This window comes from Serinus canaria, chromosome 12, assembly GCF_022539315.1.
Source record: "Serinus canaria isolate serCan28SL12 chromosome 12, serCan2020, whole genome shotgun sequence".
Lineage (NCBI taxonomy): Eukaryota > Metazoa > Chordata > Aves > Passeriformes > Fringillidae > Serinus > Serinus canaria.
This window is the reverse complement of record NC_066326.1, coordinates 13,518,822-13,539,770: the sequence shown is the minus strand read 5'-3', so window position 1 is coordinate 13,539,770 and position 20,949 is coordinate 13,518,822. Positions and strand designations below refer to the sequence as shown.

Sequence of the window (20,949 nt, the reverse complement as noted above, 5' to 3'; positions counted from 1 at the left end):
TCAGCATTTCTCTGATGCCCCTTTCTTTCCCACAGAGGGATTTACATCGTTTACAAGGATGGAGATGTCGACAGTCCCATGGTCAAAGAGAGGGTCTGGCAAAACAGTGATTTCAACTTTGATAATGTCCTGTCTGCTATGATGGCCCTGTTCACAGTCTCCACCTTTGAAGGCTGGCCAGCGTGAGTGGGTTCTCCGTGTTTGCACAGCCTTCTTTCCAGAGCTGCATTTTCACTGTCATTTACCAGACAGTTTTGGGCAATAAATCAGTTTTAAGTGGTGGTGTAAAAAGGGAGGAAATAAAAAAAACTCTTATCCTGAGTCTGGGCACTTATCCCATATTTCAGGAAAAATAAGAAAAGGTGAACTTTTATGTATTGTTTGATTTCTAGTCTTGCTGCATTTGCTATAAGGAACTTCTCTTCAGCTCTAATGGAAGTAACAATTCTAGATGCCTATCCAGCAGTGGTCCTTAAATAAGGCTAATTTGAAAGTTTTAGGCCTTCCAGTAAACCTTTTACTAAAAAAATCAGACAGCAGTACACTCATAGAAAAATCTAGAAAGAGCTAACTGCCACTCACTATTTCCCTAAATGAGAAAATGCTACTTGGGAAATAAATAATTGAATGAAAAATACAAAAGCTGGGTCATTAACTAAATGCTTTCAGGAAAAAAAAAGAATATAACAAAGCATGCTGTAATTCTTCTGGTTTCTGTATTCTTGCAAGCACTATCAGTAAATAGAAGAAGGGTCAGTGAACATCAGACATTTCTGAAACCTGTCCTCTGAGTCTGTGTATTTTACTATTTTCTCATTTTAATGGTAATAAAGATAAAATTTTGTTTGTTTTTCAGGCTGCTCTACAAAGCCATTGATTCAAATGGCGAGAATGTAGGACCTGTGTACAACTACAGAGTGGAGATCTCCATCTTTTTCATCATCTATATCATCATTATTGCTTTCTTTATGATGAACATATTTGTTGGTTTTGTGATTGTTACATTCCAAGAACAGGGAGAGCAAGAGTACAAGAACTGTGAGCTGGACAAAAATCAGGTTAAAATAAATAATGAATTCTTGAGTTTTGAAAGTAGCCTTTTTTGTTTATGCATCAAGAGCATCCTTTCTGCTTTGGGGCAGAAGAGGGCACCAAACACATAGCTTAGTATTTAATATATTTTTTACTATCTGGGTATTTATTTAACTGGGTATTCAGGCTGTTGTACCTTTCTGTGAGCCCAACCCATCAGTGTTTTTGTTGTGAAAGGTGTCCACTAAGCTTGTTGACTTCCTAGCATCTTGCTTTTTGGTGGCACATTTATAAGAATACAGCCAGGTTATCCTGAGGCAGAGCTAGGTTTTACACTAAGAACTGGGAAATTGTTTTGTGTCTCAAATAGTCTGAAAGTGTCCAAAGTTCAAGTTTTCAATATATTCCACTTCTCATCCCCATTTATTTAGAATTTCACTGGGGATATTCAGATTAAAATTACAAAAATCTGTCCCCATTTACTGTTTAATCCTTTGTCTGAGAAACTCATAAGTCACAATTTTTTGGGTATTTTTGGCTGACTTCATTTAAAGAAAGCCAAGCATGTAGCCAGGATTTTTGGCTGACTTCATTTAAAGAAAGCCGAGCATGTAGCCAAGCATGCAGCCAGGATTCTTTCTGCACCATGTGCCCCATTAGTCAGGCCCTATAAGAAATCCTTCAGAGACAAGTAGGATGCCCAGCCCTGAGGATTTTGGGCACTAACAGATTATGAGATGAATCCATGATGTTCCTACAGATGTGATTTTGCTGGGCAAGTTAACTGAGCTGTCAGAAGTAACTCCTCAGTATTTACTTTGCTGATTCTAGGGTTTAATGCTAGGCAGGCCCATTGGTGATTGACAAGGGAGTAAAAACAAAACCTGGTTTAGAGATCAATAATAGTCCTGCTATGTGCTATACCCATCCATACTGTAATATATTAGTGTCTAAAGGCAAAACCCTCCAGAATTTCCATGGGCATGATTGGATTTTTGCATGTGGCTGAGTAGTGGATATGATTAGATACAGTTGTAAATAATCAAGGATTGGTGAGCTCCTTCTGCTTAGTAATAAAAGGCCTTAAATCAAGCAGACAGACAGGTTTTGAGAGTCACATTTAACAATTTTCACTGAATGATGGTGTTCCCAGTTGATGACCTGCTAGGTTACAGTCTGACAGTTTCTGCTGTGTTTCCTTTTCAGAGGCAGTGTGTGGAGTATGCCCTGAAGGCTCGTCCTCTCCGCAGATATATTCCAAAAAATCCTTACCAGTACAAGTTCTGGTATGTGGTGAATTCTACTGGGTTTGAATACATCATGTTTGTCCTCATCATGCTGAACACCCTTTGCTTGGCTATGCAGGTAGGAAAAGCAGAAACTCTCTTGAAGCTGTTGGCATAAATTGAGGGGAATGGTAGGGGTGGTATAGGGCCTTTAAGTTATGGCAACCTGTATTTTTTTTATGAAGTAGAATTTTAAAGAACTTCTGATCACAGTAGTTTTCTGTGACATGTTCTAGTTGTCTCTTTCTTTCCCTAGTATTTCAGATTTTGGTAAGAAAAAGCATGGTTTAAATTCAGTTTACAAAATCATTCTGCTTTTTTCAGTATAGTTGCATACACTGTCCTCTTAAAAATATACCTCCTACACACTGTGATATTTTGTGACTACCATACTTCAGGCTTTCTAAGCAGGTGTGACAAGCCTGTGTAATTTTAAAACCTTGTGCATAAAACCTGGGAAAATGTTGTTATCTAACACTTCTCTTTTGAGGGAACAATTTTCTCTCTGGAGATTCCCCTAGGATGTTGAGGAATGACAGTTTTGTTCTTCTGTGTGCCTAAACAGAATAAATTGAAACAAGCTTGACCAGGGATACTCTGTTCATCTTCCATGTGTATAGATCTGCTTCACAAATTTTACTAGAAAATGTTTTCCTATGCTGCATTTTTGTCAGCTTTGTCTTAGGCTGCCTTGCTTTCACTTCACATTTTAAAGCCTTTACTTTTGTAAGTGTTTTGTTTTTCATTCACAGCACTATGGACAGTCTAAGCTATTTAATGATGCCATGGACATTATGAATATGGTTTTCACAGGAGTGTTCACTGTTGAAATGGTTTTGAAACTGATTGCATTCAAACCCAAGGTAAGTTTAAGATATGCTTTAATTAGGTCATCACCACAGGAATTAAGTATGATGAGTATCACACTTGTTGTATGTTATTCAAAGAAAAAAAGAAACAACATTTCCCACCTTTATCTACAAGAGAAATTATAATAGAAGTGTAACTCCAGGAAATGAAATGCAGATATCAGAAAATAATCTAACAAAGTGGTTGATGAGATCTGGAATATTTTGAGGTAATAAAAATGTCCCTTTCTAAATCAGATAAATAATTTCCTGTTAGAGCATTACCACATCTCCTGTTCTGGGTACTACATTCATTATGTGACCCTAATTTAATCTCCAGTAAAGACCTGTATCCAGTATAATTTCCTATTCTAAAATGCAAAATAATTTCTTTACTTTATAAAATACAGCCAAGTATTGCAAACATACTCATAAATAATTTACATATGCAATAGCCTTTTTAGATTTTTATGTTTTCAGTAATATATATACATAATATTTGGTAGAAGGCCCCACACTGAGTGGTTGATTCCTTGTTTTAAAGGGACACTGTCAATATGAATGATGCAGGCATATTTTCAAAAGTAGATTTGCAAGAGAAACTGGTAACTACAATTGAAAAAAAGGAAAAAGTATCCTGTGGCAGCTAATGCAGCCTTTTTGTTCAGTTCTCATACTGCATTTATAGAGTGCAGAAGTTAATGATGAACAAACAGACAAAATTTGTTTTTAGTACCATGAAATTAATGTTTATTCTGGGCTATGTAAATGAGTAAAACGTGCTCACTTGCTACACTTGGAATTTGAAAAAAAACAGATGAGCCATTTGAGGTTTACTTCTCTCACCATCCAAGGCTGGTACTTTTTCTTTCCCATTGCCCTTCTTTTAAAGCAGCCAGGATACCTGCCCAGGGGCTGGCAGGGCTGTGCCCTTTGCTGGTGTGAAGCAGCCCTGGCTCTGGGCAGCCCCATCCCTGCTCTGAGCTGGGCAGTTCTGTGCTCCCAGCTCAGGCTGCAGCAGCTTGACAACAGCTTTCCAGACTTGCAAAACTATCTTTTCAGCTTGTATTTAGTACTGAGCTTGGCTGTACAGCCTGAGCTACTGGGTTTGAAGCCAGTTTTCTTTGCCTGCAGAAGAGAAGGAGTGATCCATCTCTTGAGATCTGCTGTTGAGATGTGAACTGTGGAGCTGGGGGTGAATGTTTACCCGCTCTCCCGTGGTCTCGCTCTGCACTGTCCAGTCCATTGTACTCTCTAATGAATTTATTTGTATTTTTGTGTCAGCTATCTTATTTGACTGCTAAGGTTTTCACATTAAAAATAGCACAATATGAGGCCCCAGAGGAGATAGCTCAGCCGTGTGGACCACAGTGTCATGAGTATGCTGGTTGTCTTTCCTGATCTGTATTTCCTGTTTTATATCCTTGTTTTGCACAGAGGACTTTGCTGCATTTTATCATCTGCTTTTTGAAAGAAGATTGTGAATCCTTGTATGGTTCTCCATGCACTTGTGACTGTAGTCAGAAATAGCAGCTAATGCCAAACACAGTGGTCTGATCATGAGTGTACAAATCACAGTGCTCCATTTGTACTGTGGGCTTCCTACTTGTTAGCAAATGCAATGTGTTAAAACTGGTCTCTAAGACTCTGTACAATTTGAGCTTTAATTCTGTTGCAACATGCTTTCTATCTGACTGGATGCTTTCACTGTGAGACATCCCTGGATCTGAACCCTGAGAGTTTGAAGGGCAGACACTGCCAGTGGAAAGGTCTCCTTTTCTGAATTTCAGTCCCTCATAGGTGCAGAACACCTTAAACTTTTTAATTAGCAAGACAAGTTTTAAAGACCATGATGATAATCAGACTTTTGGAAGAGACTAATGAGCAGGAAGGGAATAAAGTATATTTAAGGTTGTTCCTGTTATTCTTTGGAGATTGTAACCTTTTAAATTAACAGATACTCTTCAACAGAACCTATTGGCAACACCTATTACATAGTTCATTAATAATCAAAAATCAGATAGCAGCCTTAAGCAGAATTTTAATGTCTTTAATCTAAATTTCAAAATAGATACATGTTTAAAACAACAATTAATTGCTTTAACTCATACTAAAGTTTAATAATAGTAGGAACAATCTGAAACCAAACTTAACGCTTTGCTTTAGGGTTCATGAGGAAAGACTGATAAATTTCTAATTTCTTCTATGTCTGTGTCACTGGCGGGTGGGTCTCTTAGGTTAGTCTGACATAATAAAGTTTTATTTATTAATTTTGTGCTTTTAAAAAGTTATTTCAGAGATGTTCAAAGCATCAAATAAAAACTCCATTTAACTCTGTAAAAATAAGACTAGATAAAAACCTGTTAATTTTTATCTCATCTGCTTGACAGTGTCCCCTTAATATGCAGACAAAAGTCCTGTGAAAACGGTGATCTTTTGGTTTTGCTGGTCATATAAACTTAAGGCTACTATAAATTATTGATGCTCTTCCTATGATATTGTGTTGTGTAAAACCAAGGCACTGCAGACTGCCTTGCAGCTCTGAAATACATAAAACCTGGAGAAGTGCTCAATAGTAAAGGTGATGCTGAGTGTCTGGCACACTTGACTGGGAGATTGAATCACACAAGGCTTTACAGAATGAGGCCCTAAATTTTCTAAGAGAGTACTAAAAGAACTAAAATATTTATGTGGTAGATGTATGGAAACATTTTGTTGTTAATTCTCCATGCCTACCTATTCCTCAGGGTTTGTGATTTTTGTCCTTCGGCATTTCCAATGAGCAAATTTTTCATAAATATAAGCTAAAAGAACAGGTCTTTTTCCTCACATTTGCTAAAATCTCTTACTCAGCATGGTTCAGTGCCATTCAAAACAAAATACAGCTTTGGAATCAAAACCAATCCATCCACACAGACTGTATGTACAGCCTCCTGGTAGCCAGTTGTTGCTTAAACTTGTAATGATTTTCCATGTCGTTTTACATCAGATTTTTGTAAGAAAAAAGGAAAGATGGCTAGTAAGTGAATTGATCTTGGGTCCTTGCAGTGGTGAAAACAACTTATTTGCATGATGTTTATTTGCTGTGACTTGTCCATTCCTCCCTTTTCCAAAACCATCTTTATTTTCTGTTAGTTTTTCGTTTGTTTGTATGCTTTTGCTTTACATATTAGTTTGAACAATATTTGTCTATACTGATGGAAAAGGTTTCATAAAATAAATAAGTGTGTAAATTATTTTAGCTGTAAAGTGTTTTAGCTGTATTGAATCAAAATGTGATTTTTTTATTTCAGTGCTTTATCTTGCAGCGTGTCTAGTAAAGTAACTTTTTCTGTAGCTGAAATTATCCTTTATTTGGAGGACCTTTTTTGGCTCCCTTTGTAGAGGAAGATGGATAGCACAGCTCAGGATTGTGCTGAATATGTGTTTGCTGTTTGCCAATAGTCACTTATTTTGTATATATACAGATAAAAATATTGCTATTCTAAAATCAAAGATACTTAGAAATAAGGAATGTGAATGATCAGGAAGAGCATGATGAGAGCAGCTCCCTTTCTTTCATTGGCAGCTGCTAATTTCATCAGGATGATAAAATTCAATATTGTTGGGGTGGTTCAGTATGATTGTTAGTAAAGCTTTGGGAATGGCTTGTTGCCATGAGCAGGAAGAGTAAGGAGGGAGCAGCAGGGAATTGTGCAAGAGCTCTTGGGAGTGGAGGCATTTCTTCAGGAGGCCAAATCCAAGAGCGCTGGCTTTTTGCCCCAAAACTGGAATTGATGGTTGATCCCAAAGAACCAGAGAAGTGCAAAGGGTAGAGATAAGAATACTCTGATCTGTTTTCCTCTTTCAGCCCCTTCTTAGACAAAGGAATGATGGTAGCAACTTGTGTTTTAAAAGAGTAACATTAGAAACATAGTGAGCCTTTCCTGACCCTGCTTCCTCTCCAAGAATGTGGAGCTGTTGACTGCTGTAGCAGCTCTCTCATAGTCTCCAAGAGGAAATTTCCACTCCAAATAAGCATTTTTCAAATATTAATGTACTCAGGTGCATTACTTTAAACTGTGAAATTACTAGAAATTCTAAGTTTAAAATATTGAGAAAAATATCAGTCCAATTCTAAAATTGATTTTGCAACCAATTTTTCTTTTTTCTGCTAACAAGTCATGTAATAACTTAAACTACTCAGCTAAAACATTATCTTAGGGCAAAGAGTGTTATAAAAAAATGTAACTACAAGTCATGTAATAACTTAAACTACTCAGCTAAAACATTATCTTAGAGCAAAGAGTGTTATAAAAAAATGTAACTACATAGAAGGTTAGATTAGCATGTTTGTAATTTTAAACTTCCTGCTGAATGTATTATTTTAGAGCTTCAATAGTGGCTGAAAAGTTAGTATTTTAAAATTAATTACCAAGAAATGTACATGTACAAAATGCACATTCCAGCTTTTTTCATGTAATGCACTTCCCTTAGTCATGGTACACTGATACTTTAATATATTTGAATGAGGTAAAGGGCAAGTTCAGCAATTTTTGCAGTCATGGTTTTCTATAAGAAGTTGGAAAAAGCCATATACTGCAGAAAACTCTGGTCTCCATAGTTATCTTAACAATTGTAATGCATTTTGATTTGTTCCATACTGGAACCTACCTGGAGGATTCTTCTGAAGAACCTCTTTGCTCAAATGTGCTGTTTTAGCCCACAGTCAGTTAATTGCATTATAGACCTTTATATGCCTTTGCAGCCATGTCCCAGGAGCACACATGAGGGGAATATATTTAAAGTCATAAAGCATCAGAAGGGTGATGAAGCAATTGATAAAAATGAGTTTTCAGACACTGGACTGGCTGCACCAACCAGAAGCATTAAGAAATTGTTCAGTGTTTCACTGGCTACAGAATCACCCTCTGACTGCAAATGTGGGATGAGTTCCTACATTAGACCTAGTTTATGAGTGGAAGATTAAGTCAATTCTCTAATCTTTATGCACAGTTTCACATTAATAACTGTGCATGTTTAGCCAGTGATGAGATGTGACTCTTTGAATATTTTTACCAACCACTTAGGTGAGACTAAGGAGGTTTCAATTGGCTTGGTCATGCAGAAATATACTGAAAGGGGCCTTGTTGTCCTCATTAGGGTATATATGTTAGAAATTTTCAGCCTTGCTAGAAGCCCAAAACCAATTTTGGATGATGGCTTGCTCGCCAGCATCGTGCTTATCTGATGGTGTGTTCTGCATGTGTAGAGTGTGTGTGTGTCTGTGTGTGTGTCTGTACATGTATATATATAATTATATATATACACACACATGCACATATATGTTGCTTTTCCTTCAGTAGGCAATATTGTTTGGTTTTTGTTTTGTTTTCTCATTAGACCACAGGTTTTGTTTAACTAATTTCTGTTTATGCAAAACTAAACAGAAGTATGCAAATATTTGACATTTCATGTGTAATCACAAACGTTTGCACCCTGCCTGCTCTGTTCAGGGCTATTTTAGTGATGCCTGGAATACGTTTGACTCCCTCATCGTTATTGGCAGCATAGTAGACGTCGTTCTCAGTGAAGCTGATGTGAGTATATCCCAGCTTACTTTCCCCAGTCCCTACTTCTCTTTCTCTGTCTCCCCACTATTTCCATCATCTGGACAAGTCACAGATTTTGATCTGATGTTTCTAAAGTTTTGAGTACAGACCAGTCATAGGTCAATTATGTTGATATGGGAAATAAATAGCCTTTTTTTTCTACCAATCTTTTTTAGCTATGAAAGGGAAAGTTTAGATTGTATAGTGGTACATCAGAGAAGCCTAGAGTGTTTCTGTGTTATAACACTGTCCTTTTCTTCTCTTTTTCTGTTTGTGTTTTTCTCTTGCTCTCTTTCTGCTGAATGCTTGTCCTAACAGCACTATTTCACTGATGCATGGAACACTTTTGATGCCTTAATTGTTGTTGGTAGCGTCGTTGATATTGCTATAACAGAAGTTAATGTAAGTAGCAACTGTTCGTGCACTAAAAAGTAATTTCTGTCCTCAAGAAATAAAGAAAATGTAAACTTAATCCCAAAAAAGTCCTTTTTTATAAAAGCATGTTTGAGCCTGGAATCAAATACCAAAACACTGATACAGATGTTTATACAAGCTGCTGTTATTTATTAATATACTTATATAGTTGCACACAGCACAGTGAGACAATAAAAATTGTTTTTCTATATATGCACAGAAAATATTTAAAAAAAAAGGATTTAAGCTTATGTTACTGTCTTACTTGAAGCTCATTGCTTTTTGTAGTTAACGTGACCAAAATAATTCAAGATTCTGTATGTTTTCAGTGGCTTGGTTCAACAAATGATGATTTCTTTTTCTGTGAGAGGTTTGGGTTTGAAGGCCATTCATATCTCATGAGGTTGCAGAAGAAGGCCACATAGACAGTCAGGCTTTCCATGCTGTGGAAAATAGAATGTTTGCTTTTTCCCAGTCCTTTTTTTTTTTTTTTTTTCTTCATATCTTGCAGTAAGTGCTTGGAAGTTTGAATTACTCTTAAAGTACTTGGAAAACTCCAAGTACTTTAAGAGAAAACTCCAAATTTACCAGAATTTTGTCTGATAGCCATTGCACATTATAGGTGTTTGGACAATGGATTCACCTTGAAGTTGCTTCCTGGTCTTGTGTTAAACTGTGAGAATCTCATGACTGACTGACTTTTTGGACAGAAAATTGAGGAGTGATGAGAGAACATGAGAACAGAAGAACTTTATCCTGACCTTTAGATTTCAGACTGATTTTTCTCAGTTCTGTGGGGATGGATCTTCCTGTGAACTGAAGGAACCTGAGCTCACAGGGAGGGTCAGTCAGCCCAGAACTGCAGGGTCCCTTTGAGACTTTTCTTTCTTTTCTTTAATTAAGCATAATTATTCTTCATAGAGCACTTTTGTAAAAACTGCCTCTGATTTATTTTGATTGTTTTCCCCCCTCTGTTTTGTTCACTTTAGGGTTTGTTTTATTTCCCCAGAAAAGTTTTACATTTAGTCTTACAGCTCAAGTATTTGCAATTTACCCACGATTTGCATTCACAGCAGTACTGGTGTAGGTGAGCACAGTGTTTCAGGAGAGTAAAAAGACCAATCATTTAGAATAGCTGTCCCTCATAACTGCATAGGGCATTTCACTGTGAAGAGGTTGAGGGATAGCTCAGAGGTGCTTCCATGACCAAAGCAGATGTGTCTGCATTCAGCAGTGTTACTCCTTGTAACTCTGACTGAGCTGTCAGCTGGGAAGAACACTGGGAGTTAGCCATTCTCACAGCTGTCTTGAAAATATTCTGGAGACCAAGTAACTATGTCCAAGATAAGTGCACACCACAGACAACAACCAGCTCTGCCATTTCTTAGTTTTCATGTTACTCTCACAAGAGAAAAAATGCTCATCTTTGGTTTCTTTTACTTTTGCACAGCAGGCTCTCTGTGTACTAAGCATTGTCTGTTTCTGGTCTTGCCACTTTTCTGTGCTTTGCTTGTGCAAGTCAAGGATATATTATGGTTTCTATATATTTCTGGCCTTGATTTCCCATTTTCAACATGAAACATTTAATGTTGCAGAGTATCCAGGGAAATTTATTAGATTTTTACTTTCATTGTTTTGATTCTACTGAACTATTCCTACTTGAGTAGTTGAGTGTAAATTTCTGTCATCCAAATCCAGTATTTCAGAATCTTTTCCTCAGTATTTTTTCAGCATTCTGAATTGTGCCATTCCACCTGTATTTGTTATCTAAGGCTGGCAGTGATCCTGGGAAAGCTGCATCTCTGTTGGGATGCTAATGAGGCTTTGTTTCCAATAGGGTTTCAATCGTGATTGAAACAGCACCTGTGAAAATTCCCCCTATAGAAACTCCTTCAGCTGAGGAAGCTCAGCCTTGTTTGAGCAGGGTAAATCAGCAGCACTGACAGAAAATCAGTCTTGTCCCAGCTCTAATTGTAGGGGCAGCACCATCCAGATTGAGCAGTGCAAGGGAGACATGAGGGTGAATATTTCATGTCCTCAGTGTGAACTAAACACTGCTGTGGGATCCCTGGTGGGATTGCCCTGTGCTGTGGAAACAGCTCAGCATCATCCTGACAGTGCACCTGGGGATGCTTAGGTCCTGTGCAAGGCCAGTGAGCTCTTCTGGCCCATTACAAGTTTGCACCTGACCCAGTTTTTACAGGAGAATGGATTGGACTGTCTAGGTACACACTGCCTTGATTTCAGTATTTAATACTGGAAAATAAATGTAATCTCTTTTATTTTGTTAATTTTTTAACCCTTTATAAGAATATATATGCTTCCCTGAGGCTGATTCTTCTGATCCAGTAACCTCCCACTCTCACATATTCCAGGAAATTGTTGTAGTTTGAGTATTTTTGATGCCTGTGAAATTCAGTCTTTAATGGATTAAGCAATTTACAGGATTGCTCAGCATTCTCAAGGACTGGATCAGTGACCAACTCAAGAAATGAACCACCTCAGAGCAACATATATTTTGGAAATAAAATGTTATCTGTGATTATCTTTTTAATTTACTCTCTCATTTAATATCCCTTTCTTCAACCTCCTTCTTTTATGAACCTAATTGGTTTTCATGTTCATTTTATTTTTAGAAATTATTAGAGGCAAGTATATATAAGTAAATATAGATGTGGTATAGCAATAAAAAAAAATTAAAATCACTACTAAAACCTATATAATTACTTCTGGGTTCTGTGGCCTTTTGTTTTCAGAAAGTTTCACGTGTCATGCAAGATGTTGTGTGGTCATAGAAATGGCTCTTTTTCAATTAAAAATGCAGAGTAATGACTGGCAGACACAAAGTATGGTCAGTCTAATCTGGGAGAGGGGGTAAATAACTTATGAGAATGAGAGAGAAAGAAATTGGAAATAAAATATGAACAAATAAGGTGTTAAAAGGAAATAATATACAAGTTTCAATCTGGCCTGGCTGTATAGAAGTGATCTTATTTGTCAGCTCAGAAGCCATTTGGATGACCATCACTGAATGACTTAGAAGCATGATCACATCATTGCAGTAGTGGTTGTGAAGGTTTTAATTCACATTTTTTATTTAAGTTTCTTTTACCATTCATGTGCTGCCAACATGTTGAGAAAATAATGGAGAGTTGCCTTTCCTCATCTTTTATGTAAATTATTAATGCCATCTTTATAGGACTGATTTTATTCTTGACATAAAAAATCCCTTCAGGTTTTCTACTGAAATAGGGCTTAAAGGAACACCATTTGTCTTCCTCCTGAGCCCCTCAGGGAAACCCATCTGCCTCAAATCTTGATCTTGTGCTTGTGTGGAGGAGTGGAGTAAAAATCCTGTAAGAGATTCAGGATTCAGCTTTGAGCAAGAGCAGTCCAATTTAGTTTGAGTAGCACTTTATGCACCCCATCATATGTTAGAATTTAGCTGTTGGTGCTAGTAATTTGAATTTTTGGATACTGTGGATATATTTTGTGAACTTTTGCAAACATTTCTCTTTAGGCTTAAGGGTAGGTCAGAAACTATGATCTCATACAGCTTTGCTTTCATTGGTGTGAGTTCTTAGTTCAATATCAAATCTCTGCAGTGTTGTAATATCTAATTTGGAGTCAGAAATAAATTTTTAAAAATTGGTTATCATATAATAACATATTAATTGTGAATTTAGAACTTAAAAGCATCCTTTACAGGGGAAGAGGCACTTATAAAAATATTTTCAGGGGTTTCTCACATTGAAAATTTTAATTGGTTGATGTCTATGGACATTTGGTTCATGTTGAACAGGGACTAGAGAGAGCACAGATAAGACAATGAAAATTTCTTGCTCACATCTGAGTTGCAGTAACTATTCTCTGAACAAATCATGTGTATTGATGCACATGGACTCACAGGACACATTTCTGGAGATATTCTGGCAACCTGAATGTTTTGCTATAAATGCTATTGTCATCATGTGTGTTTGTCATTCAGATGCTTCCTTCTTTAATTATGGTGATGAGGACATGATCATCATGTGTCATTTGTTCTGACATACTCTTGAACCCTTTGGCACAATATGTAGAAAAGAAGCTTTTGACCAGCACCATTTACTAACATCACTGCTTTTCACCACGTTTATTTTTTGTTTAAGCACAGAGTTTCCTTCCAAGGCATGATCCAATCTGTTTCACACTGTTCACAGTTCGACACTGAAATTCTTTATAGTCAGGATGTTTATTTTTAACATTTGTTGCAAACATTTGTGTAACAAGGAGTTCCTGTTTAGGAAATGTGCTAAATTTTTCATAAGCAGCACTAGTACTTGACCAAAATTGGTAGCAGGTTGCAAACATTTTCATCAGTGAGTCAGAAATTTAGGTTGGTCATTGGTTTTATTTTTTTGAGGATTGTGTTTGCTTAAGGAAGAAAACTGTTGTGTTGCACTTCAATTTAGTGAAAAAGAAAAATCACATATCACTGCCTATTTGATTTATTTAAGGATTGGCTCAGAATTACATGGCTGTGAAGTGCTTTGCTGCCCTGGGCTCTGGGTGTGACTGGTCCATGGCTGATGGAACAGGCAGAGCCATGAGGGAGTGTCTGTGCTCCTTCCCCTCCCTGCAGAGTGTCTGCCAGCCAAGCAGGGAGAGCAGAAGCTGTCCATTTATTCCAGCTGTGACCACTGCCAGACTTGTAGCAGACAGAAGCACCCCTGCCATCTTAGGAATCACACAGTCCCAGTTTTTGGGGGACAAAAGAATCCCAGTAATGACCAGCCAGTCCCAAGTAGCATTGGAATGATTGGTGGGAAATGAGGGGAAAGAGGAGGCTGGAGGGAGATTGTCTGACCACAGATAATTGTATTGTATTGTATCTCATTGCCAGCAGATACCAGCCCTGTGCTCAGCCTGTCCCCCTCAGTCTCAAGGCCTTTCTAACTCTTCCCTGCATGTACAAGATCAAAATGCACTGCCCCCTTTCCAGTGTGTGTGCAGAGGTGTCTCTGGTGCTGACACCAGGCTGTGTGCCTGGGCACTGTCTGGTTCTCCCTTATCTGTAGGAAGCAGACACCCTGGTTTTTCCAGTCTGTCTGTTATTGGTGCTGAAGGTTGTCTTACCTTTATCTCAGTTTCCCAGATCTGAGCATTGCTTCATGCTGGATGGACACATGTGACCATTAACTAACTTTGTCTCCCAGATGAGCATTTGCTTTTTAAATGAGTATGAAACATGTTTCTTTTGTGGTGTATCACTACACTAGCTTCATTAAAATTGGTATTAGTAAAATAAACTAAACTGCTGTCTTATCAGAGGGAAATGCCAAAGAAGGTAAAAAATTAGATAGACCCTAAAATGTCAAACCCAAACCACTTGCCCAGTGATGAATACTTTCAGCTTCAGTAGGAAAAACTCCTCTTGTATCAGGAGTTCATGCTTTTACTTTGTTTCTAGATTTATCTTCACCTTGGCATTATTGTACAATTTGCTTTTTGTGAACAAAGTGTTTTTATTTTTCGTTACTGGCCTGCACTTTTCAGTGTCCATAATTTGTAATTTCTTGCATATGACATCCTAACACTCCCCAGCAGCATCAGATCCAGGCAAGGACTTCTTGGTCCAAAGAAGCTGAAGAAGAGGGACTTGTAAGGGGAGTGTGCATTGGGCAGTCCTGGGCAGACACCACTGTGCAAACACAAATCCCTTCAGTGACCTCCTGACAAAAAATAAAATGAGAGTTCATCATTCCAGAGCAGCTCCAGTAGAACTGATCACATAGTTTGGGTAATCTGACCCCTCTGCATTTTTAAAAGTGAGAATTAAGTAATTAGTAAGAGGGTTATACGTAGAAAACATTGTTTTTACTGACTTTTCCTTTTGAGATCTTTTTGTCCATAACCAAGTCATAATGCAAACTCATTAATTTTGCATTTGGAAAAATTATTAAATGAAGACATGAAGGACCAAAGTGTCCTTTTCCTGGTGTTATCTAGCCCATTATATATTGCCATCCTAATACTGATGATAACCTATTTGGGGCCCCATCCTGCTCCCATAAAACCCAGGGGGAAAAATTCCCAAATGCCAACCCTGAAATTTTATTTCATTTTTTAAGTGTCAATTTGTGATGATACTGTGATTTAATCTGATCTCTGTCTGTCAAATACTATGTTCAGTTTTTGATCATACAAAATACCAAAGCAAATTAAGTAATTTGCTCACTATTTAAAAGAGTATCAAGCTCAACCTGAGTCAGTCACCAGAGATTAATATGACATTTCAGGCTTCATCTGCAGAAGGTGTAATTAAACCTTTTTTCTTTAAAGCTTAAGATCAAAAGGATTTTTTTTCTGTGCTAAAAAGTCAATAGCAGTGTGGGTCTGTGTGCAGTGGTGCAGGTTTGGGATTGATTTAGGTAGGCAGCTTTGCAAGATTGCTTCCATGATCTGTGATATTTTGACATTTATGGTGTTTTTGGTAATGAAGCTTTCCTTGATTATATTTTGATGACTTTATTTCAGATTGTTGAAATATACAGAGAATTTCTAATGAGGCAGTTGTCTTCCCTTAGCAGCAGATTTTCCATCTATTTGATTTAAGTTCTAAGAAAGTTTAGATATCACAGCCAGTTTTACAAATACTCTACTTGTTGAAGTTTAATAAGGAGATCTGGGGTTGTTTTTTAATTTAATGCATGAATTTATTAATAATCCTTTATACATTTAAAAAATTCTTTGTTTCAGAATGTATTGATATCCTGGAAGGGCAGTAATTTATCCATACATAACCTGCACATAGTTGAGCAAACCATTATTTTTACCTTATTTCCCCCTAGTGATGCCTTTATATGAAAGAAGAAAGTAATAGAGAACACAATTAGTATTTTAATAATGGTCTGATTTTAAAAGTACTACCTCTTGTTGCTTTTCTTTACAACGATAAGTTTGCATAATATATTTTCAGAATCAGCTCCTTTCTTTTCCTTTCCTTCTCCTCAAGTTTTACCTTGAGTACCAGCAGCCTGTGAGATCTGAGTAGGTGGAGTGTGGCACTGAGTGTGGCTGGTGCCTCCACAGCAGGCTGGAGCAGCTCTGGGTGGCACTGTGCTCACTGCTGCTCTGAGTGACAGGAATTGTTGAAAGGTGCCTCTTTAAAAGGAGGATATTTTAGGCAAGAGGGTAAGACTCATCACTGGGATCCAACACCCAAAATCCCATTTTTTCTGGTGCTATAAATGTTTTTAAAGGCACTCCAATTTTGGAAGAAGCTGCTGAGAGTTTGTCATTGCACAAGCAAGCACAGAACATTGGTCCTTTAAGCTTTGCTGCCTGCTCTGCAAAGTGTGGGACCATTTAGGCTCTCAGGAAAGTTTCTTCAAAATCAGAGAGAATAAAAGGAGAAGGGTGAGATGTCCCTCACAGCACACAGAGTTTGGCCCTGTGAACAAGGAGCTGTGTGAGCCTCTCTGCTCCCTGGAGCTCCCGAGGGCTGCACAGATCTGTCCCAAAAGGATCCATCAAATCCTGATCCCTTTGTCCATGCCTGGTCCTGTTCCCTCAGCTCAGGTGTGGGGACAGAGCTCAAGAGCTGCCTCCCACGCCCTGCTGGGGCTAAGAAATTTGTGTGTCCCTTTGGCCACTGCAACACCCAGAGCTCATCACTGAGTCCCCTCAGTGAATTCTCTTTGCAGTGAGGGAGCTCCTGCTCTGGTGTCAGACACAATTACCTGACCCTGCTTAGATTCCAGTGATGGAATCAGCTTCCAAAAGGGCAGAGCAGAAAACAACCTTGAAAGGCGAGTTTGGCCCCAAAGCTTTGTTCTTGAGTTTTAGGTGGGCTTCCTGCTATGATTTCATGCAACCTGTGAAAATTGATGGCTAATATTTTTTGGCCTATATGGGAGCAGATCTTTTATTTTGTATTTGCTTTCCATTGAATCTTTTAAACGTGTTTTATACCAGCAATTTTCATTATGAATCAGCCAACATGAACAGATAAGAGGATGGTTTAATAAGGGAATTAATGTTTTATTCAGGACATATATTGAGTTGAAAGATGTTAATTTTCATTTAGAAATTAAAAAATGTTCTTAATTTTGCTTATGGTTAAGCTAACTTTTTAAATATTTTATTTGATTTTAATATTTAATGTTCTTAATTTCTTAAAGCCAAAGCCAACTGAAACAGTCACAACTGATGAGTCTGGGGTAAGATCAGTAAAGTGACCCCAGTGGTTTTACCTATACTTGAGTTTATTCTTTTTACCATGTCTTTTTTTCCACCAAGTTTTTCTGTATTTTTCATTCCTGTCTGACTGCAAAGGTGTTATGCAGTGGTTTGCATTCATTGTCAGTGTTCTCTTGGAGTCTATTACAAACAAACCCAACATGATCCTATTAACAAACCAGAAAACTTGGAAATGCATGTGGTGTGTGAAGCATTTCTACAGGTCCTGTGTTTTCAGCATGTAATTTTTCCTTTCATACCATGGTTATTAAGGTGAACAGGCTCTCGAGATACATTTCCAAATCTTACCTCTTCCACCTTTGCATTTGATGTTGTTTTTCTGGAAGTGTTGCATGTTTGAGTTTGTATTTGGTTTGACTTCTCCCGATGCTCTTCAGAACTCTGAGGACAGCGCTCGGATCTCCATCACCTTTTTCCGTCTCTTCCGTGTGATGAGGTTGGTGAAGCTGCTGAGCAGAGGAGAGGGAATCAGAACATTACTCTGGACATTTATCAAGTCATTTCAGGTTAGCACAACTTATTTAAATTTGCTTTATAATTACAGCCATTTATACACCAAATTTTAGGAAGCAATACCCTGTAGAACACAAAAATATTTTTTTTAGCTAATGTTATCAATAATGGCATATTTAAATATATTTGCATACCAATGCCAAAATTATTTTCACCAGTTACTTCTGGGAGTCTGAGGGTCATTCTTTGTCACTTAATATTAGCTCTTACTGTGAGGTTTTGATGGTACTTCCAGAAAAATATTTGGCATATTTAAAAGAGATGTGATAGGTTTGACATACATAGATCTCATGCTTCCACACACTTTTATTAGATGACTGCAAAAGAAGAATTTAACACATATTTTACATAAAACCAATTTCATAAGTGAAATAGACACATGAATCATTGCTCTTGGAAACTGATGAATGTGAAGTTAATGAAACTCTGTAACTGTATAGAACAAAGTATCTTTGTCAGAATCAGTAATGAAAGAAAAATTAAAAACACTAAAGATGATCCTTCCCTCTGGATTGCTGGAAGAAGTAATTTAAAATACAATGAAGCTGGTGTACATTGCATGCAGCAGAGTATTAAGAGTGACAGTAATAACATTTTAAGCACTTGCATAGGAAGAAAAACCTTGGGAGAGGCTGTGTTGAGCAGAGAAATGACTTTTGCAAATTGAAATAGAAATGATGGTGTGAGATTATTAAAAGACAATGCACCTGTCCCTTTCTAGGCCCTGCCTTACGTTGCCCTTCTGATAGCCATGCTGTTCTTCATCTATGCTGTCATTGGAATGCAGGTAATTAGAGATTGGTTTGGCACTAAAAGCAGTACAGATCTGTCTGAGACTTGTTTCTTAAGTTGCTTATTGAAACATTCTTTTGATAGTGGTGCTATATAGAAGGCAGAGCTTTCAGAGTAATGGAAAAATCTTTATTTGGCTCTGATTTTCTTGATCAGGAAACTCCAAAAGACACAGGAGAAGAACTTGGTGTGCTGCCTTTTTTTTTTCCTTGTTTATGTGATATATCTACTGCATTTATATATATATAAAATTAAAAATTAAAATGTAATTAAAGTGTTTTTGTGAAATTTCATGCATCCTGAAGGAAGTTTAGACTGCAAGGCCTACAGCCTCTGACAGCACAGGTCACTGGAATATGAGTCAAAATTCTGGTTTATTGTAGGTATTTGGAAAAGTGGCCATGAGGGACAACAATCAAATAAACAGAAACAACAATTTTCAGACTTTCCCCCAAGCTGTGCTTCTTCTCTTCAGGTAAGCAAACCTCAGCTCCCACTCAGTGCACCCCATTTCACTGATCTATGAAAAATGTGCAAAATGTGTTTGCAGCTGAGAATCAGTTCAGCCCAGTGAGCTCCTCCTGTTTGTGGCTGTGTGCTGGGTATCCTTTGGCACAGGGGCTCTGAGGGGCTGATACAGACCTGAACTCCTCAGAGCTCCTGTGAAACTCCTCCTCTGGGCAGCATTCAGGCAGAGCCCAAAGCTGCACCCAGACATCAACCTGCCTGAGCATGGGGAGAGCTGCAGAAGGCTCTGCCCTTACTGCTGGTATCTTTAGAAGTGCAACTTGTGTGGTAATTTGAAGAAACGAAAAGTTATTGCAAACATAAAGAAATAAACTGTTCTTTACATTTGCTGAAGGGTGTAACTGGCAGAAGGGAAATACCAGGTGAGCCATGGGAGGAACTTCCTGATGGTGAAGACAGTGAAATCTTCATGGGGTGGCGGTGGGGGGGGGTTATGGGATTTTCATGACTGGAGAATTTAAGAAGGTGGCAAACACTTGCTAGGAGTGTTTCAAAATGTCCTGGAGCAAGGAGAAAATGACACGGGACAGGGATGCCTCTAAAGGTGACAACCTTGAGCTGTTTCTTGCCTGAGATTCTGTAATTCAGCTCCTCTGCTTTGTTACTCACCTGGCTGGAAAAACTGGCAGGACATTCCTAGCATCGAAGGCATCACCCACTGACATCTAAGTCACTTTATGCCTTTGACACCAGGTAATGAACACAGCTAAAGTTGTCATAATTATGTAATTGTCATTTAAAAATTTGAAATTGTGGGACTGCACACAGGCTTTATGGAACTGTGAAAAAAAAGCAATAGCAGAAATTAGAGAGAGGCATTTCTTCAAACTCAGGAGAAAGTTCATATTTTGCAAATATGTACTTTGAAATTTTAGGACTGATTTTCATACACAACACTGCTTTTGTACACAGTAACTCCACTGCAATAAGTGTTTAAGTTGTAAATCACAGTTTGGGGTTACAGTTTTTATATGCAAGCCTTAGTACATTACTCTATCTTATAAAATGTGTCTGCAATGTCAGATTATGCCTGTCAGTTCTAAAACTTGCTCTACACTCTTCTTTAATTAGTTCCTTCTCTGAAATGTTCACAGTCTGTCTTCACATTTATGATTGTATACAATGTGTACAGAATATAACAAATGAATTCATTTTTAATCCATTTGATCAAATAATGCTGAATTTATCTCTGTGGTGTTTTGAAGGTGTGCAACTGGAGAAGCCTGGCAGGAAATCATGCTGGCATGTTTGCCTGGAAAGCGCTGTGATCCAGAATCTGATTATAATCCTGGGGAAGAATACACATGTGGAAGCAACTTTGCCATCATTTATTTTATCAGTTTTTACATGCTCTGTGCATTCTTGGTGAGTTTAGCTTGTGCTTATTAACAGCAATGAGCTTTGGCATTTTGGCTTTCTTCTGAAGGAAGAGTAGAGTGAATGACTGAAAATTCCATATCCAGAATATTTTGGCAAGGTTATGTTTTTCCATACAGAGTCCTAAAACCTATATTTTCTACCAATTTTTTACAGTGAGAGTGGTGAAACACTGGCACAGGTTGCCCAGAGGGGTGGTAGATGACCCCCATCCCTGGGAATATCCCAAGTTAGGTTGGACAGCCTGAGCAGCCTGATCCAGCTGAAGATGTCCTTGCTTGTTGCAGGGAATTGGTGTACATGACCTTTAGAGGTCCTTTCCAACCC

At 37.9% G+C, this 20,949-nt stretch overlaps 1 protein-coding gene across 1 annotated transcript in view; it reads left to right on the top strand.

Annotated features, from left to right (window-relative positions):
• The window catches only part of CACNA1D (calcium voltage-gated channel subunit alpha1 D), a 165,598-nt gene that overhangs the window by 118,988 nt on the left and 25,661 nt on the right, over positions 1-20,949 (top strand). Inside the window, exons 26-37 of the mRNA XM_050979491.1 lie at positions 36-182; positions 857-1,058; positions 2,239-2,397; positions 3,071-3,181; positions 6,156-6,185; positions 8,662-8,745; positions 9,076-9,159; positions 17,334-17,372; positions 17,790-17,918; positions 18,647-18,712; positions 19,101-19,192; positions 20,451-20,610. Coding sequence (XP_050835448.1) covers positions 36-182; positions 857-1,058; positions 2,239-2,397; positions 3,071-3,181; positions 6,156-6,185; positions 8,662-8,745; positions 9,076-9,159; positions 17,334-17,372; positions 17,790-17,918; positions 18,647-18,712; positions 19,101-19,192; positions 20,451-20,610 — 1,303 coding nt within the window. The remainder of the gene's footprint in view (positions 1-35; positions 183-856; positions 1,059-2,238; positions 2,398-3,070; positions 3,182-6,155; positions 6,186-8,661; positions 8,746-9,075; positions 9,160-17,333; positions 17,373-17,789; positions 17,919-18,646; positions 18,713-19,100; positions 19,193-20,450; positions 20,611-20,949) is intronic.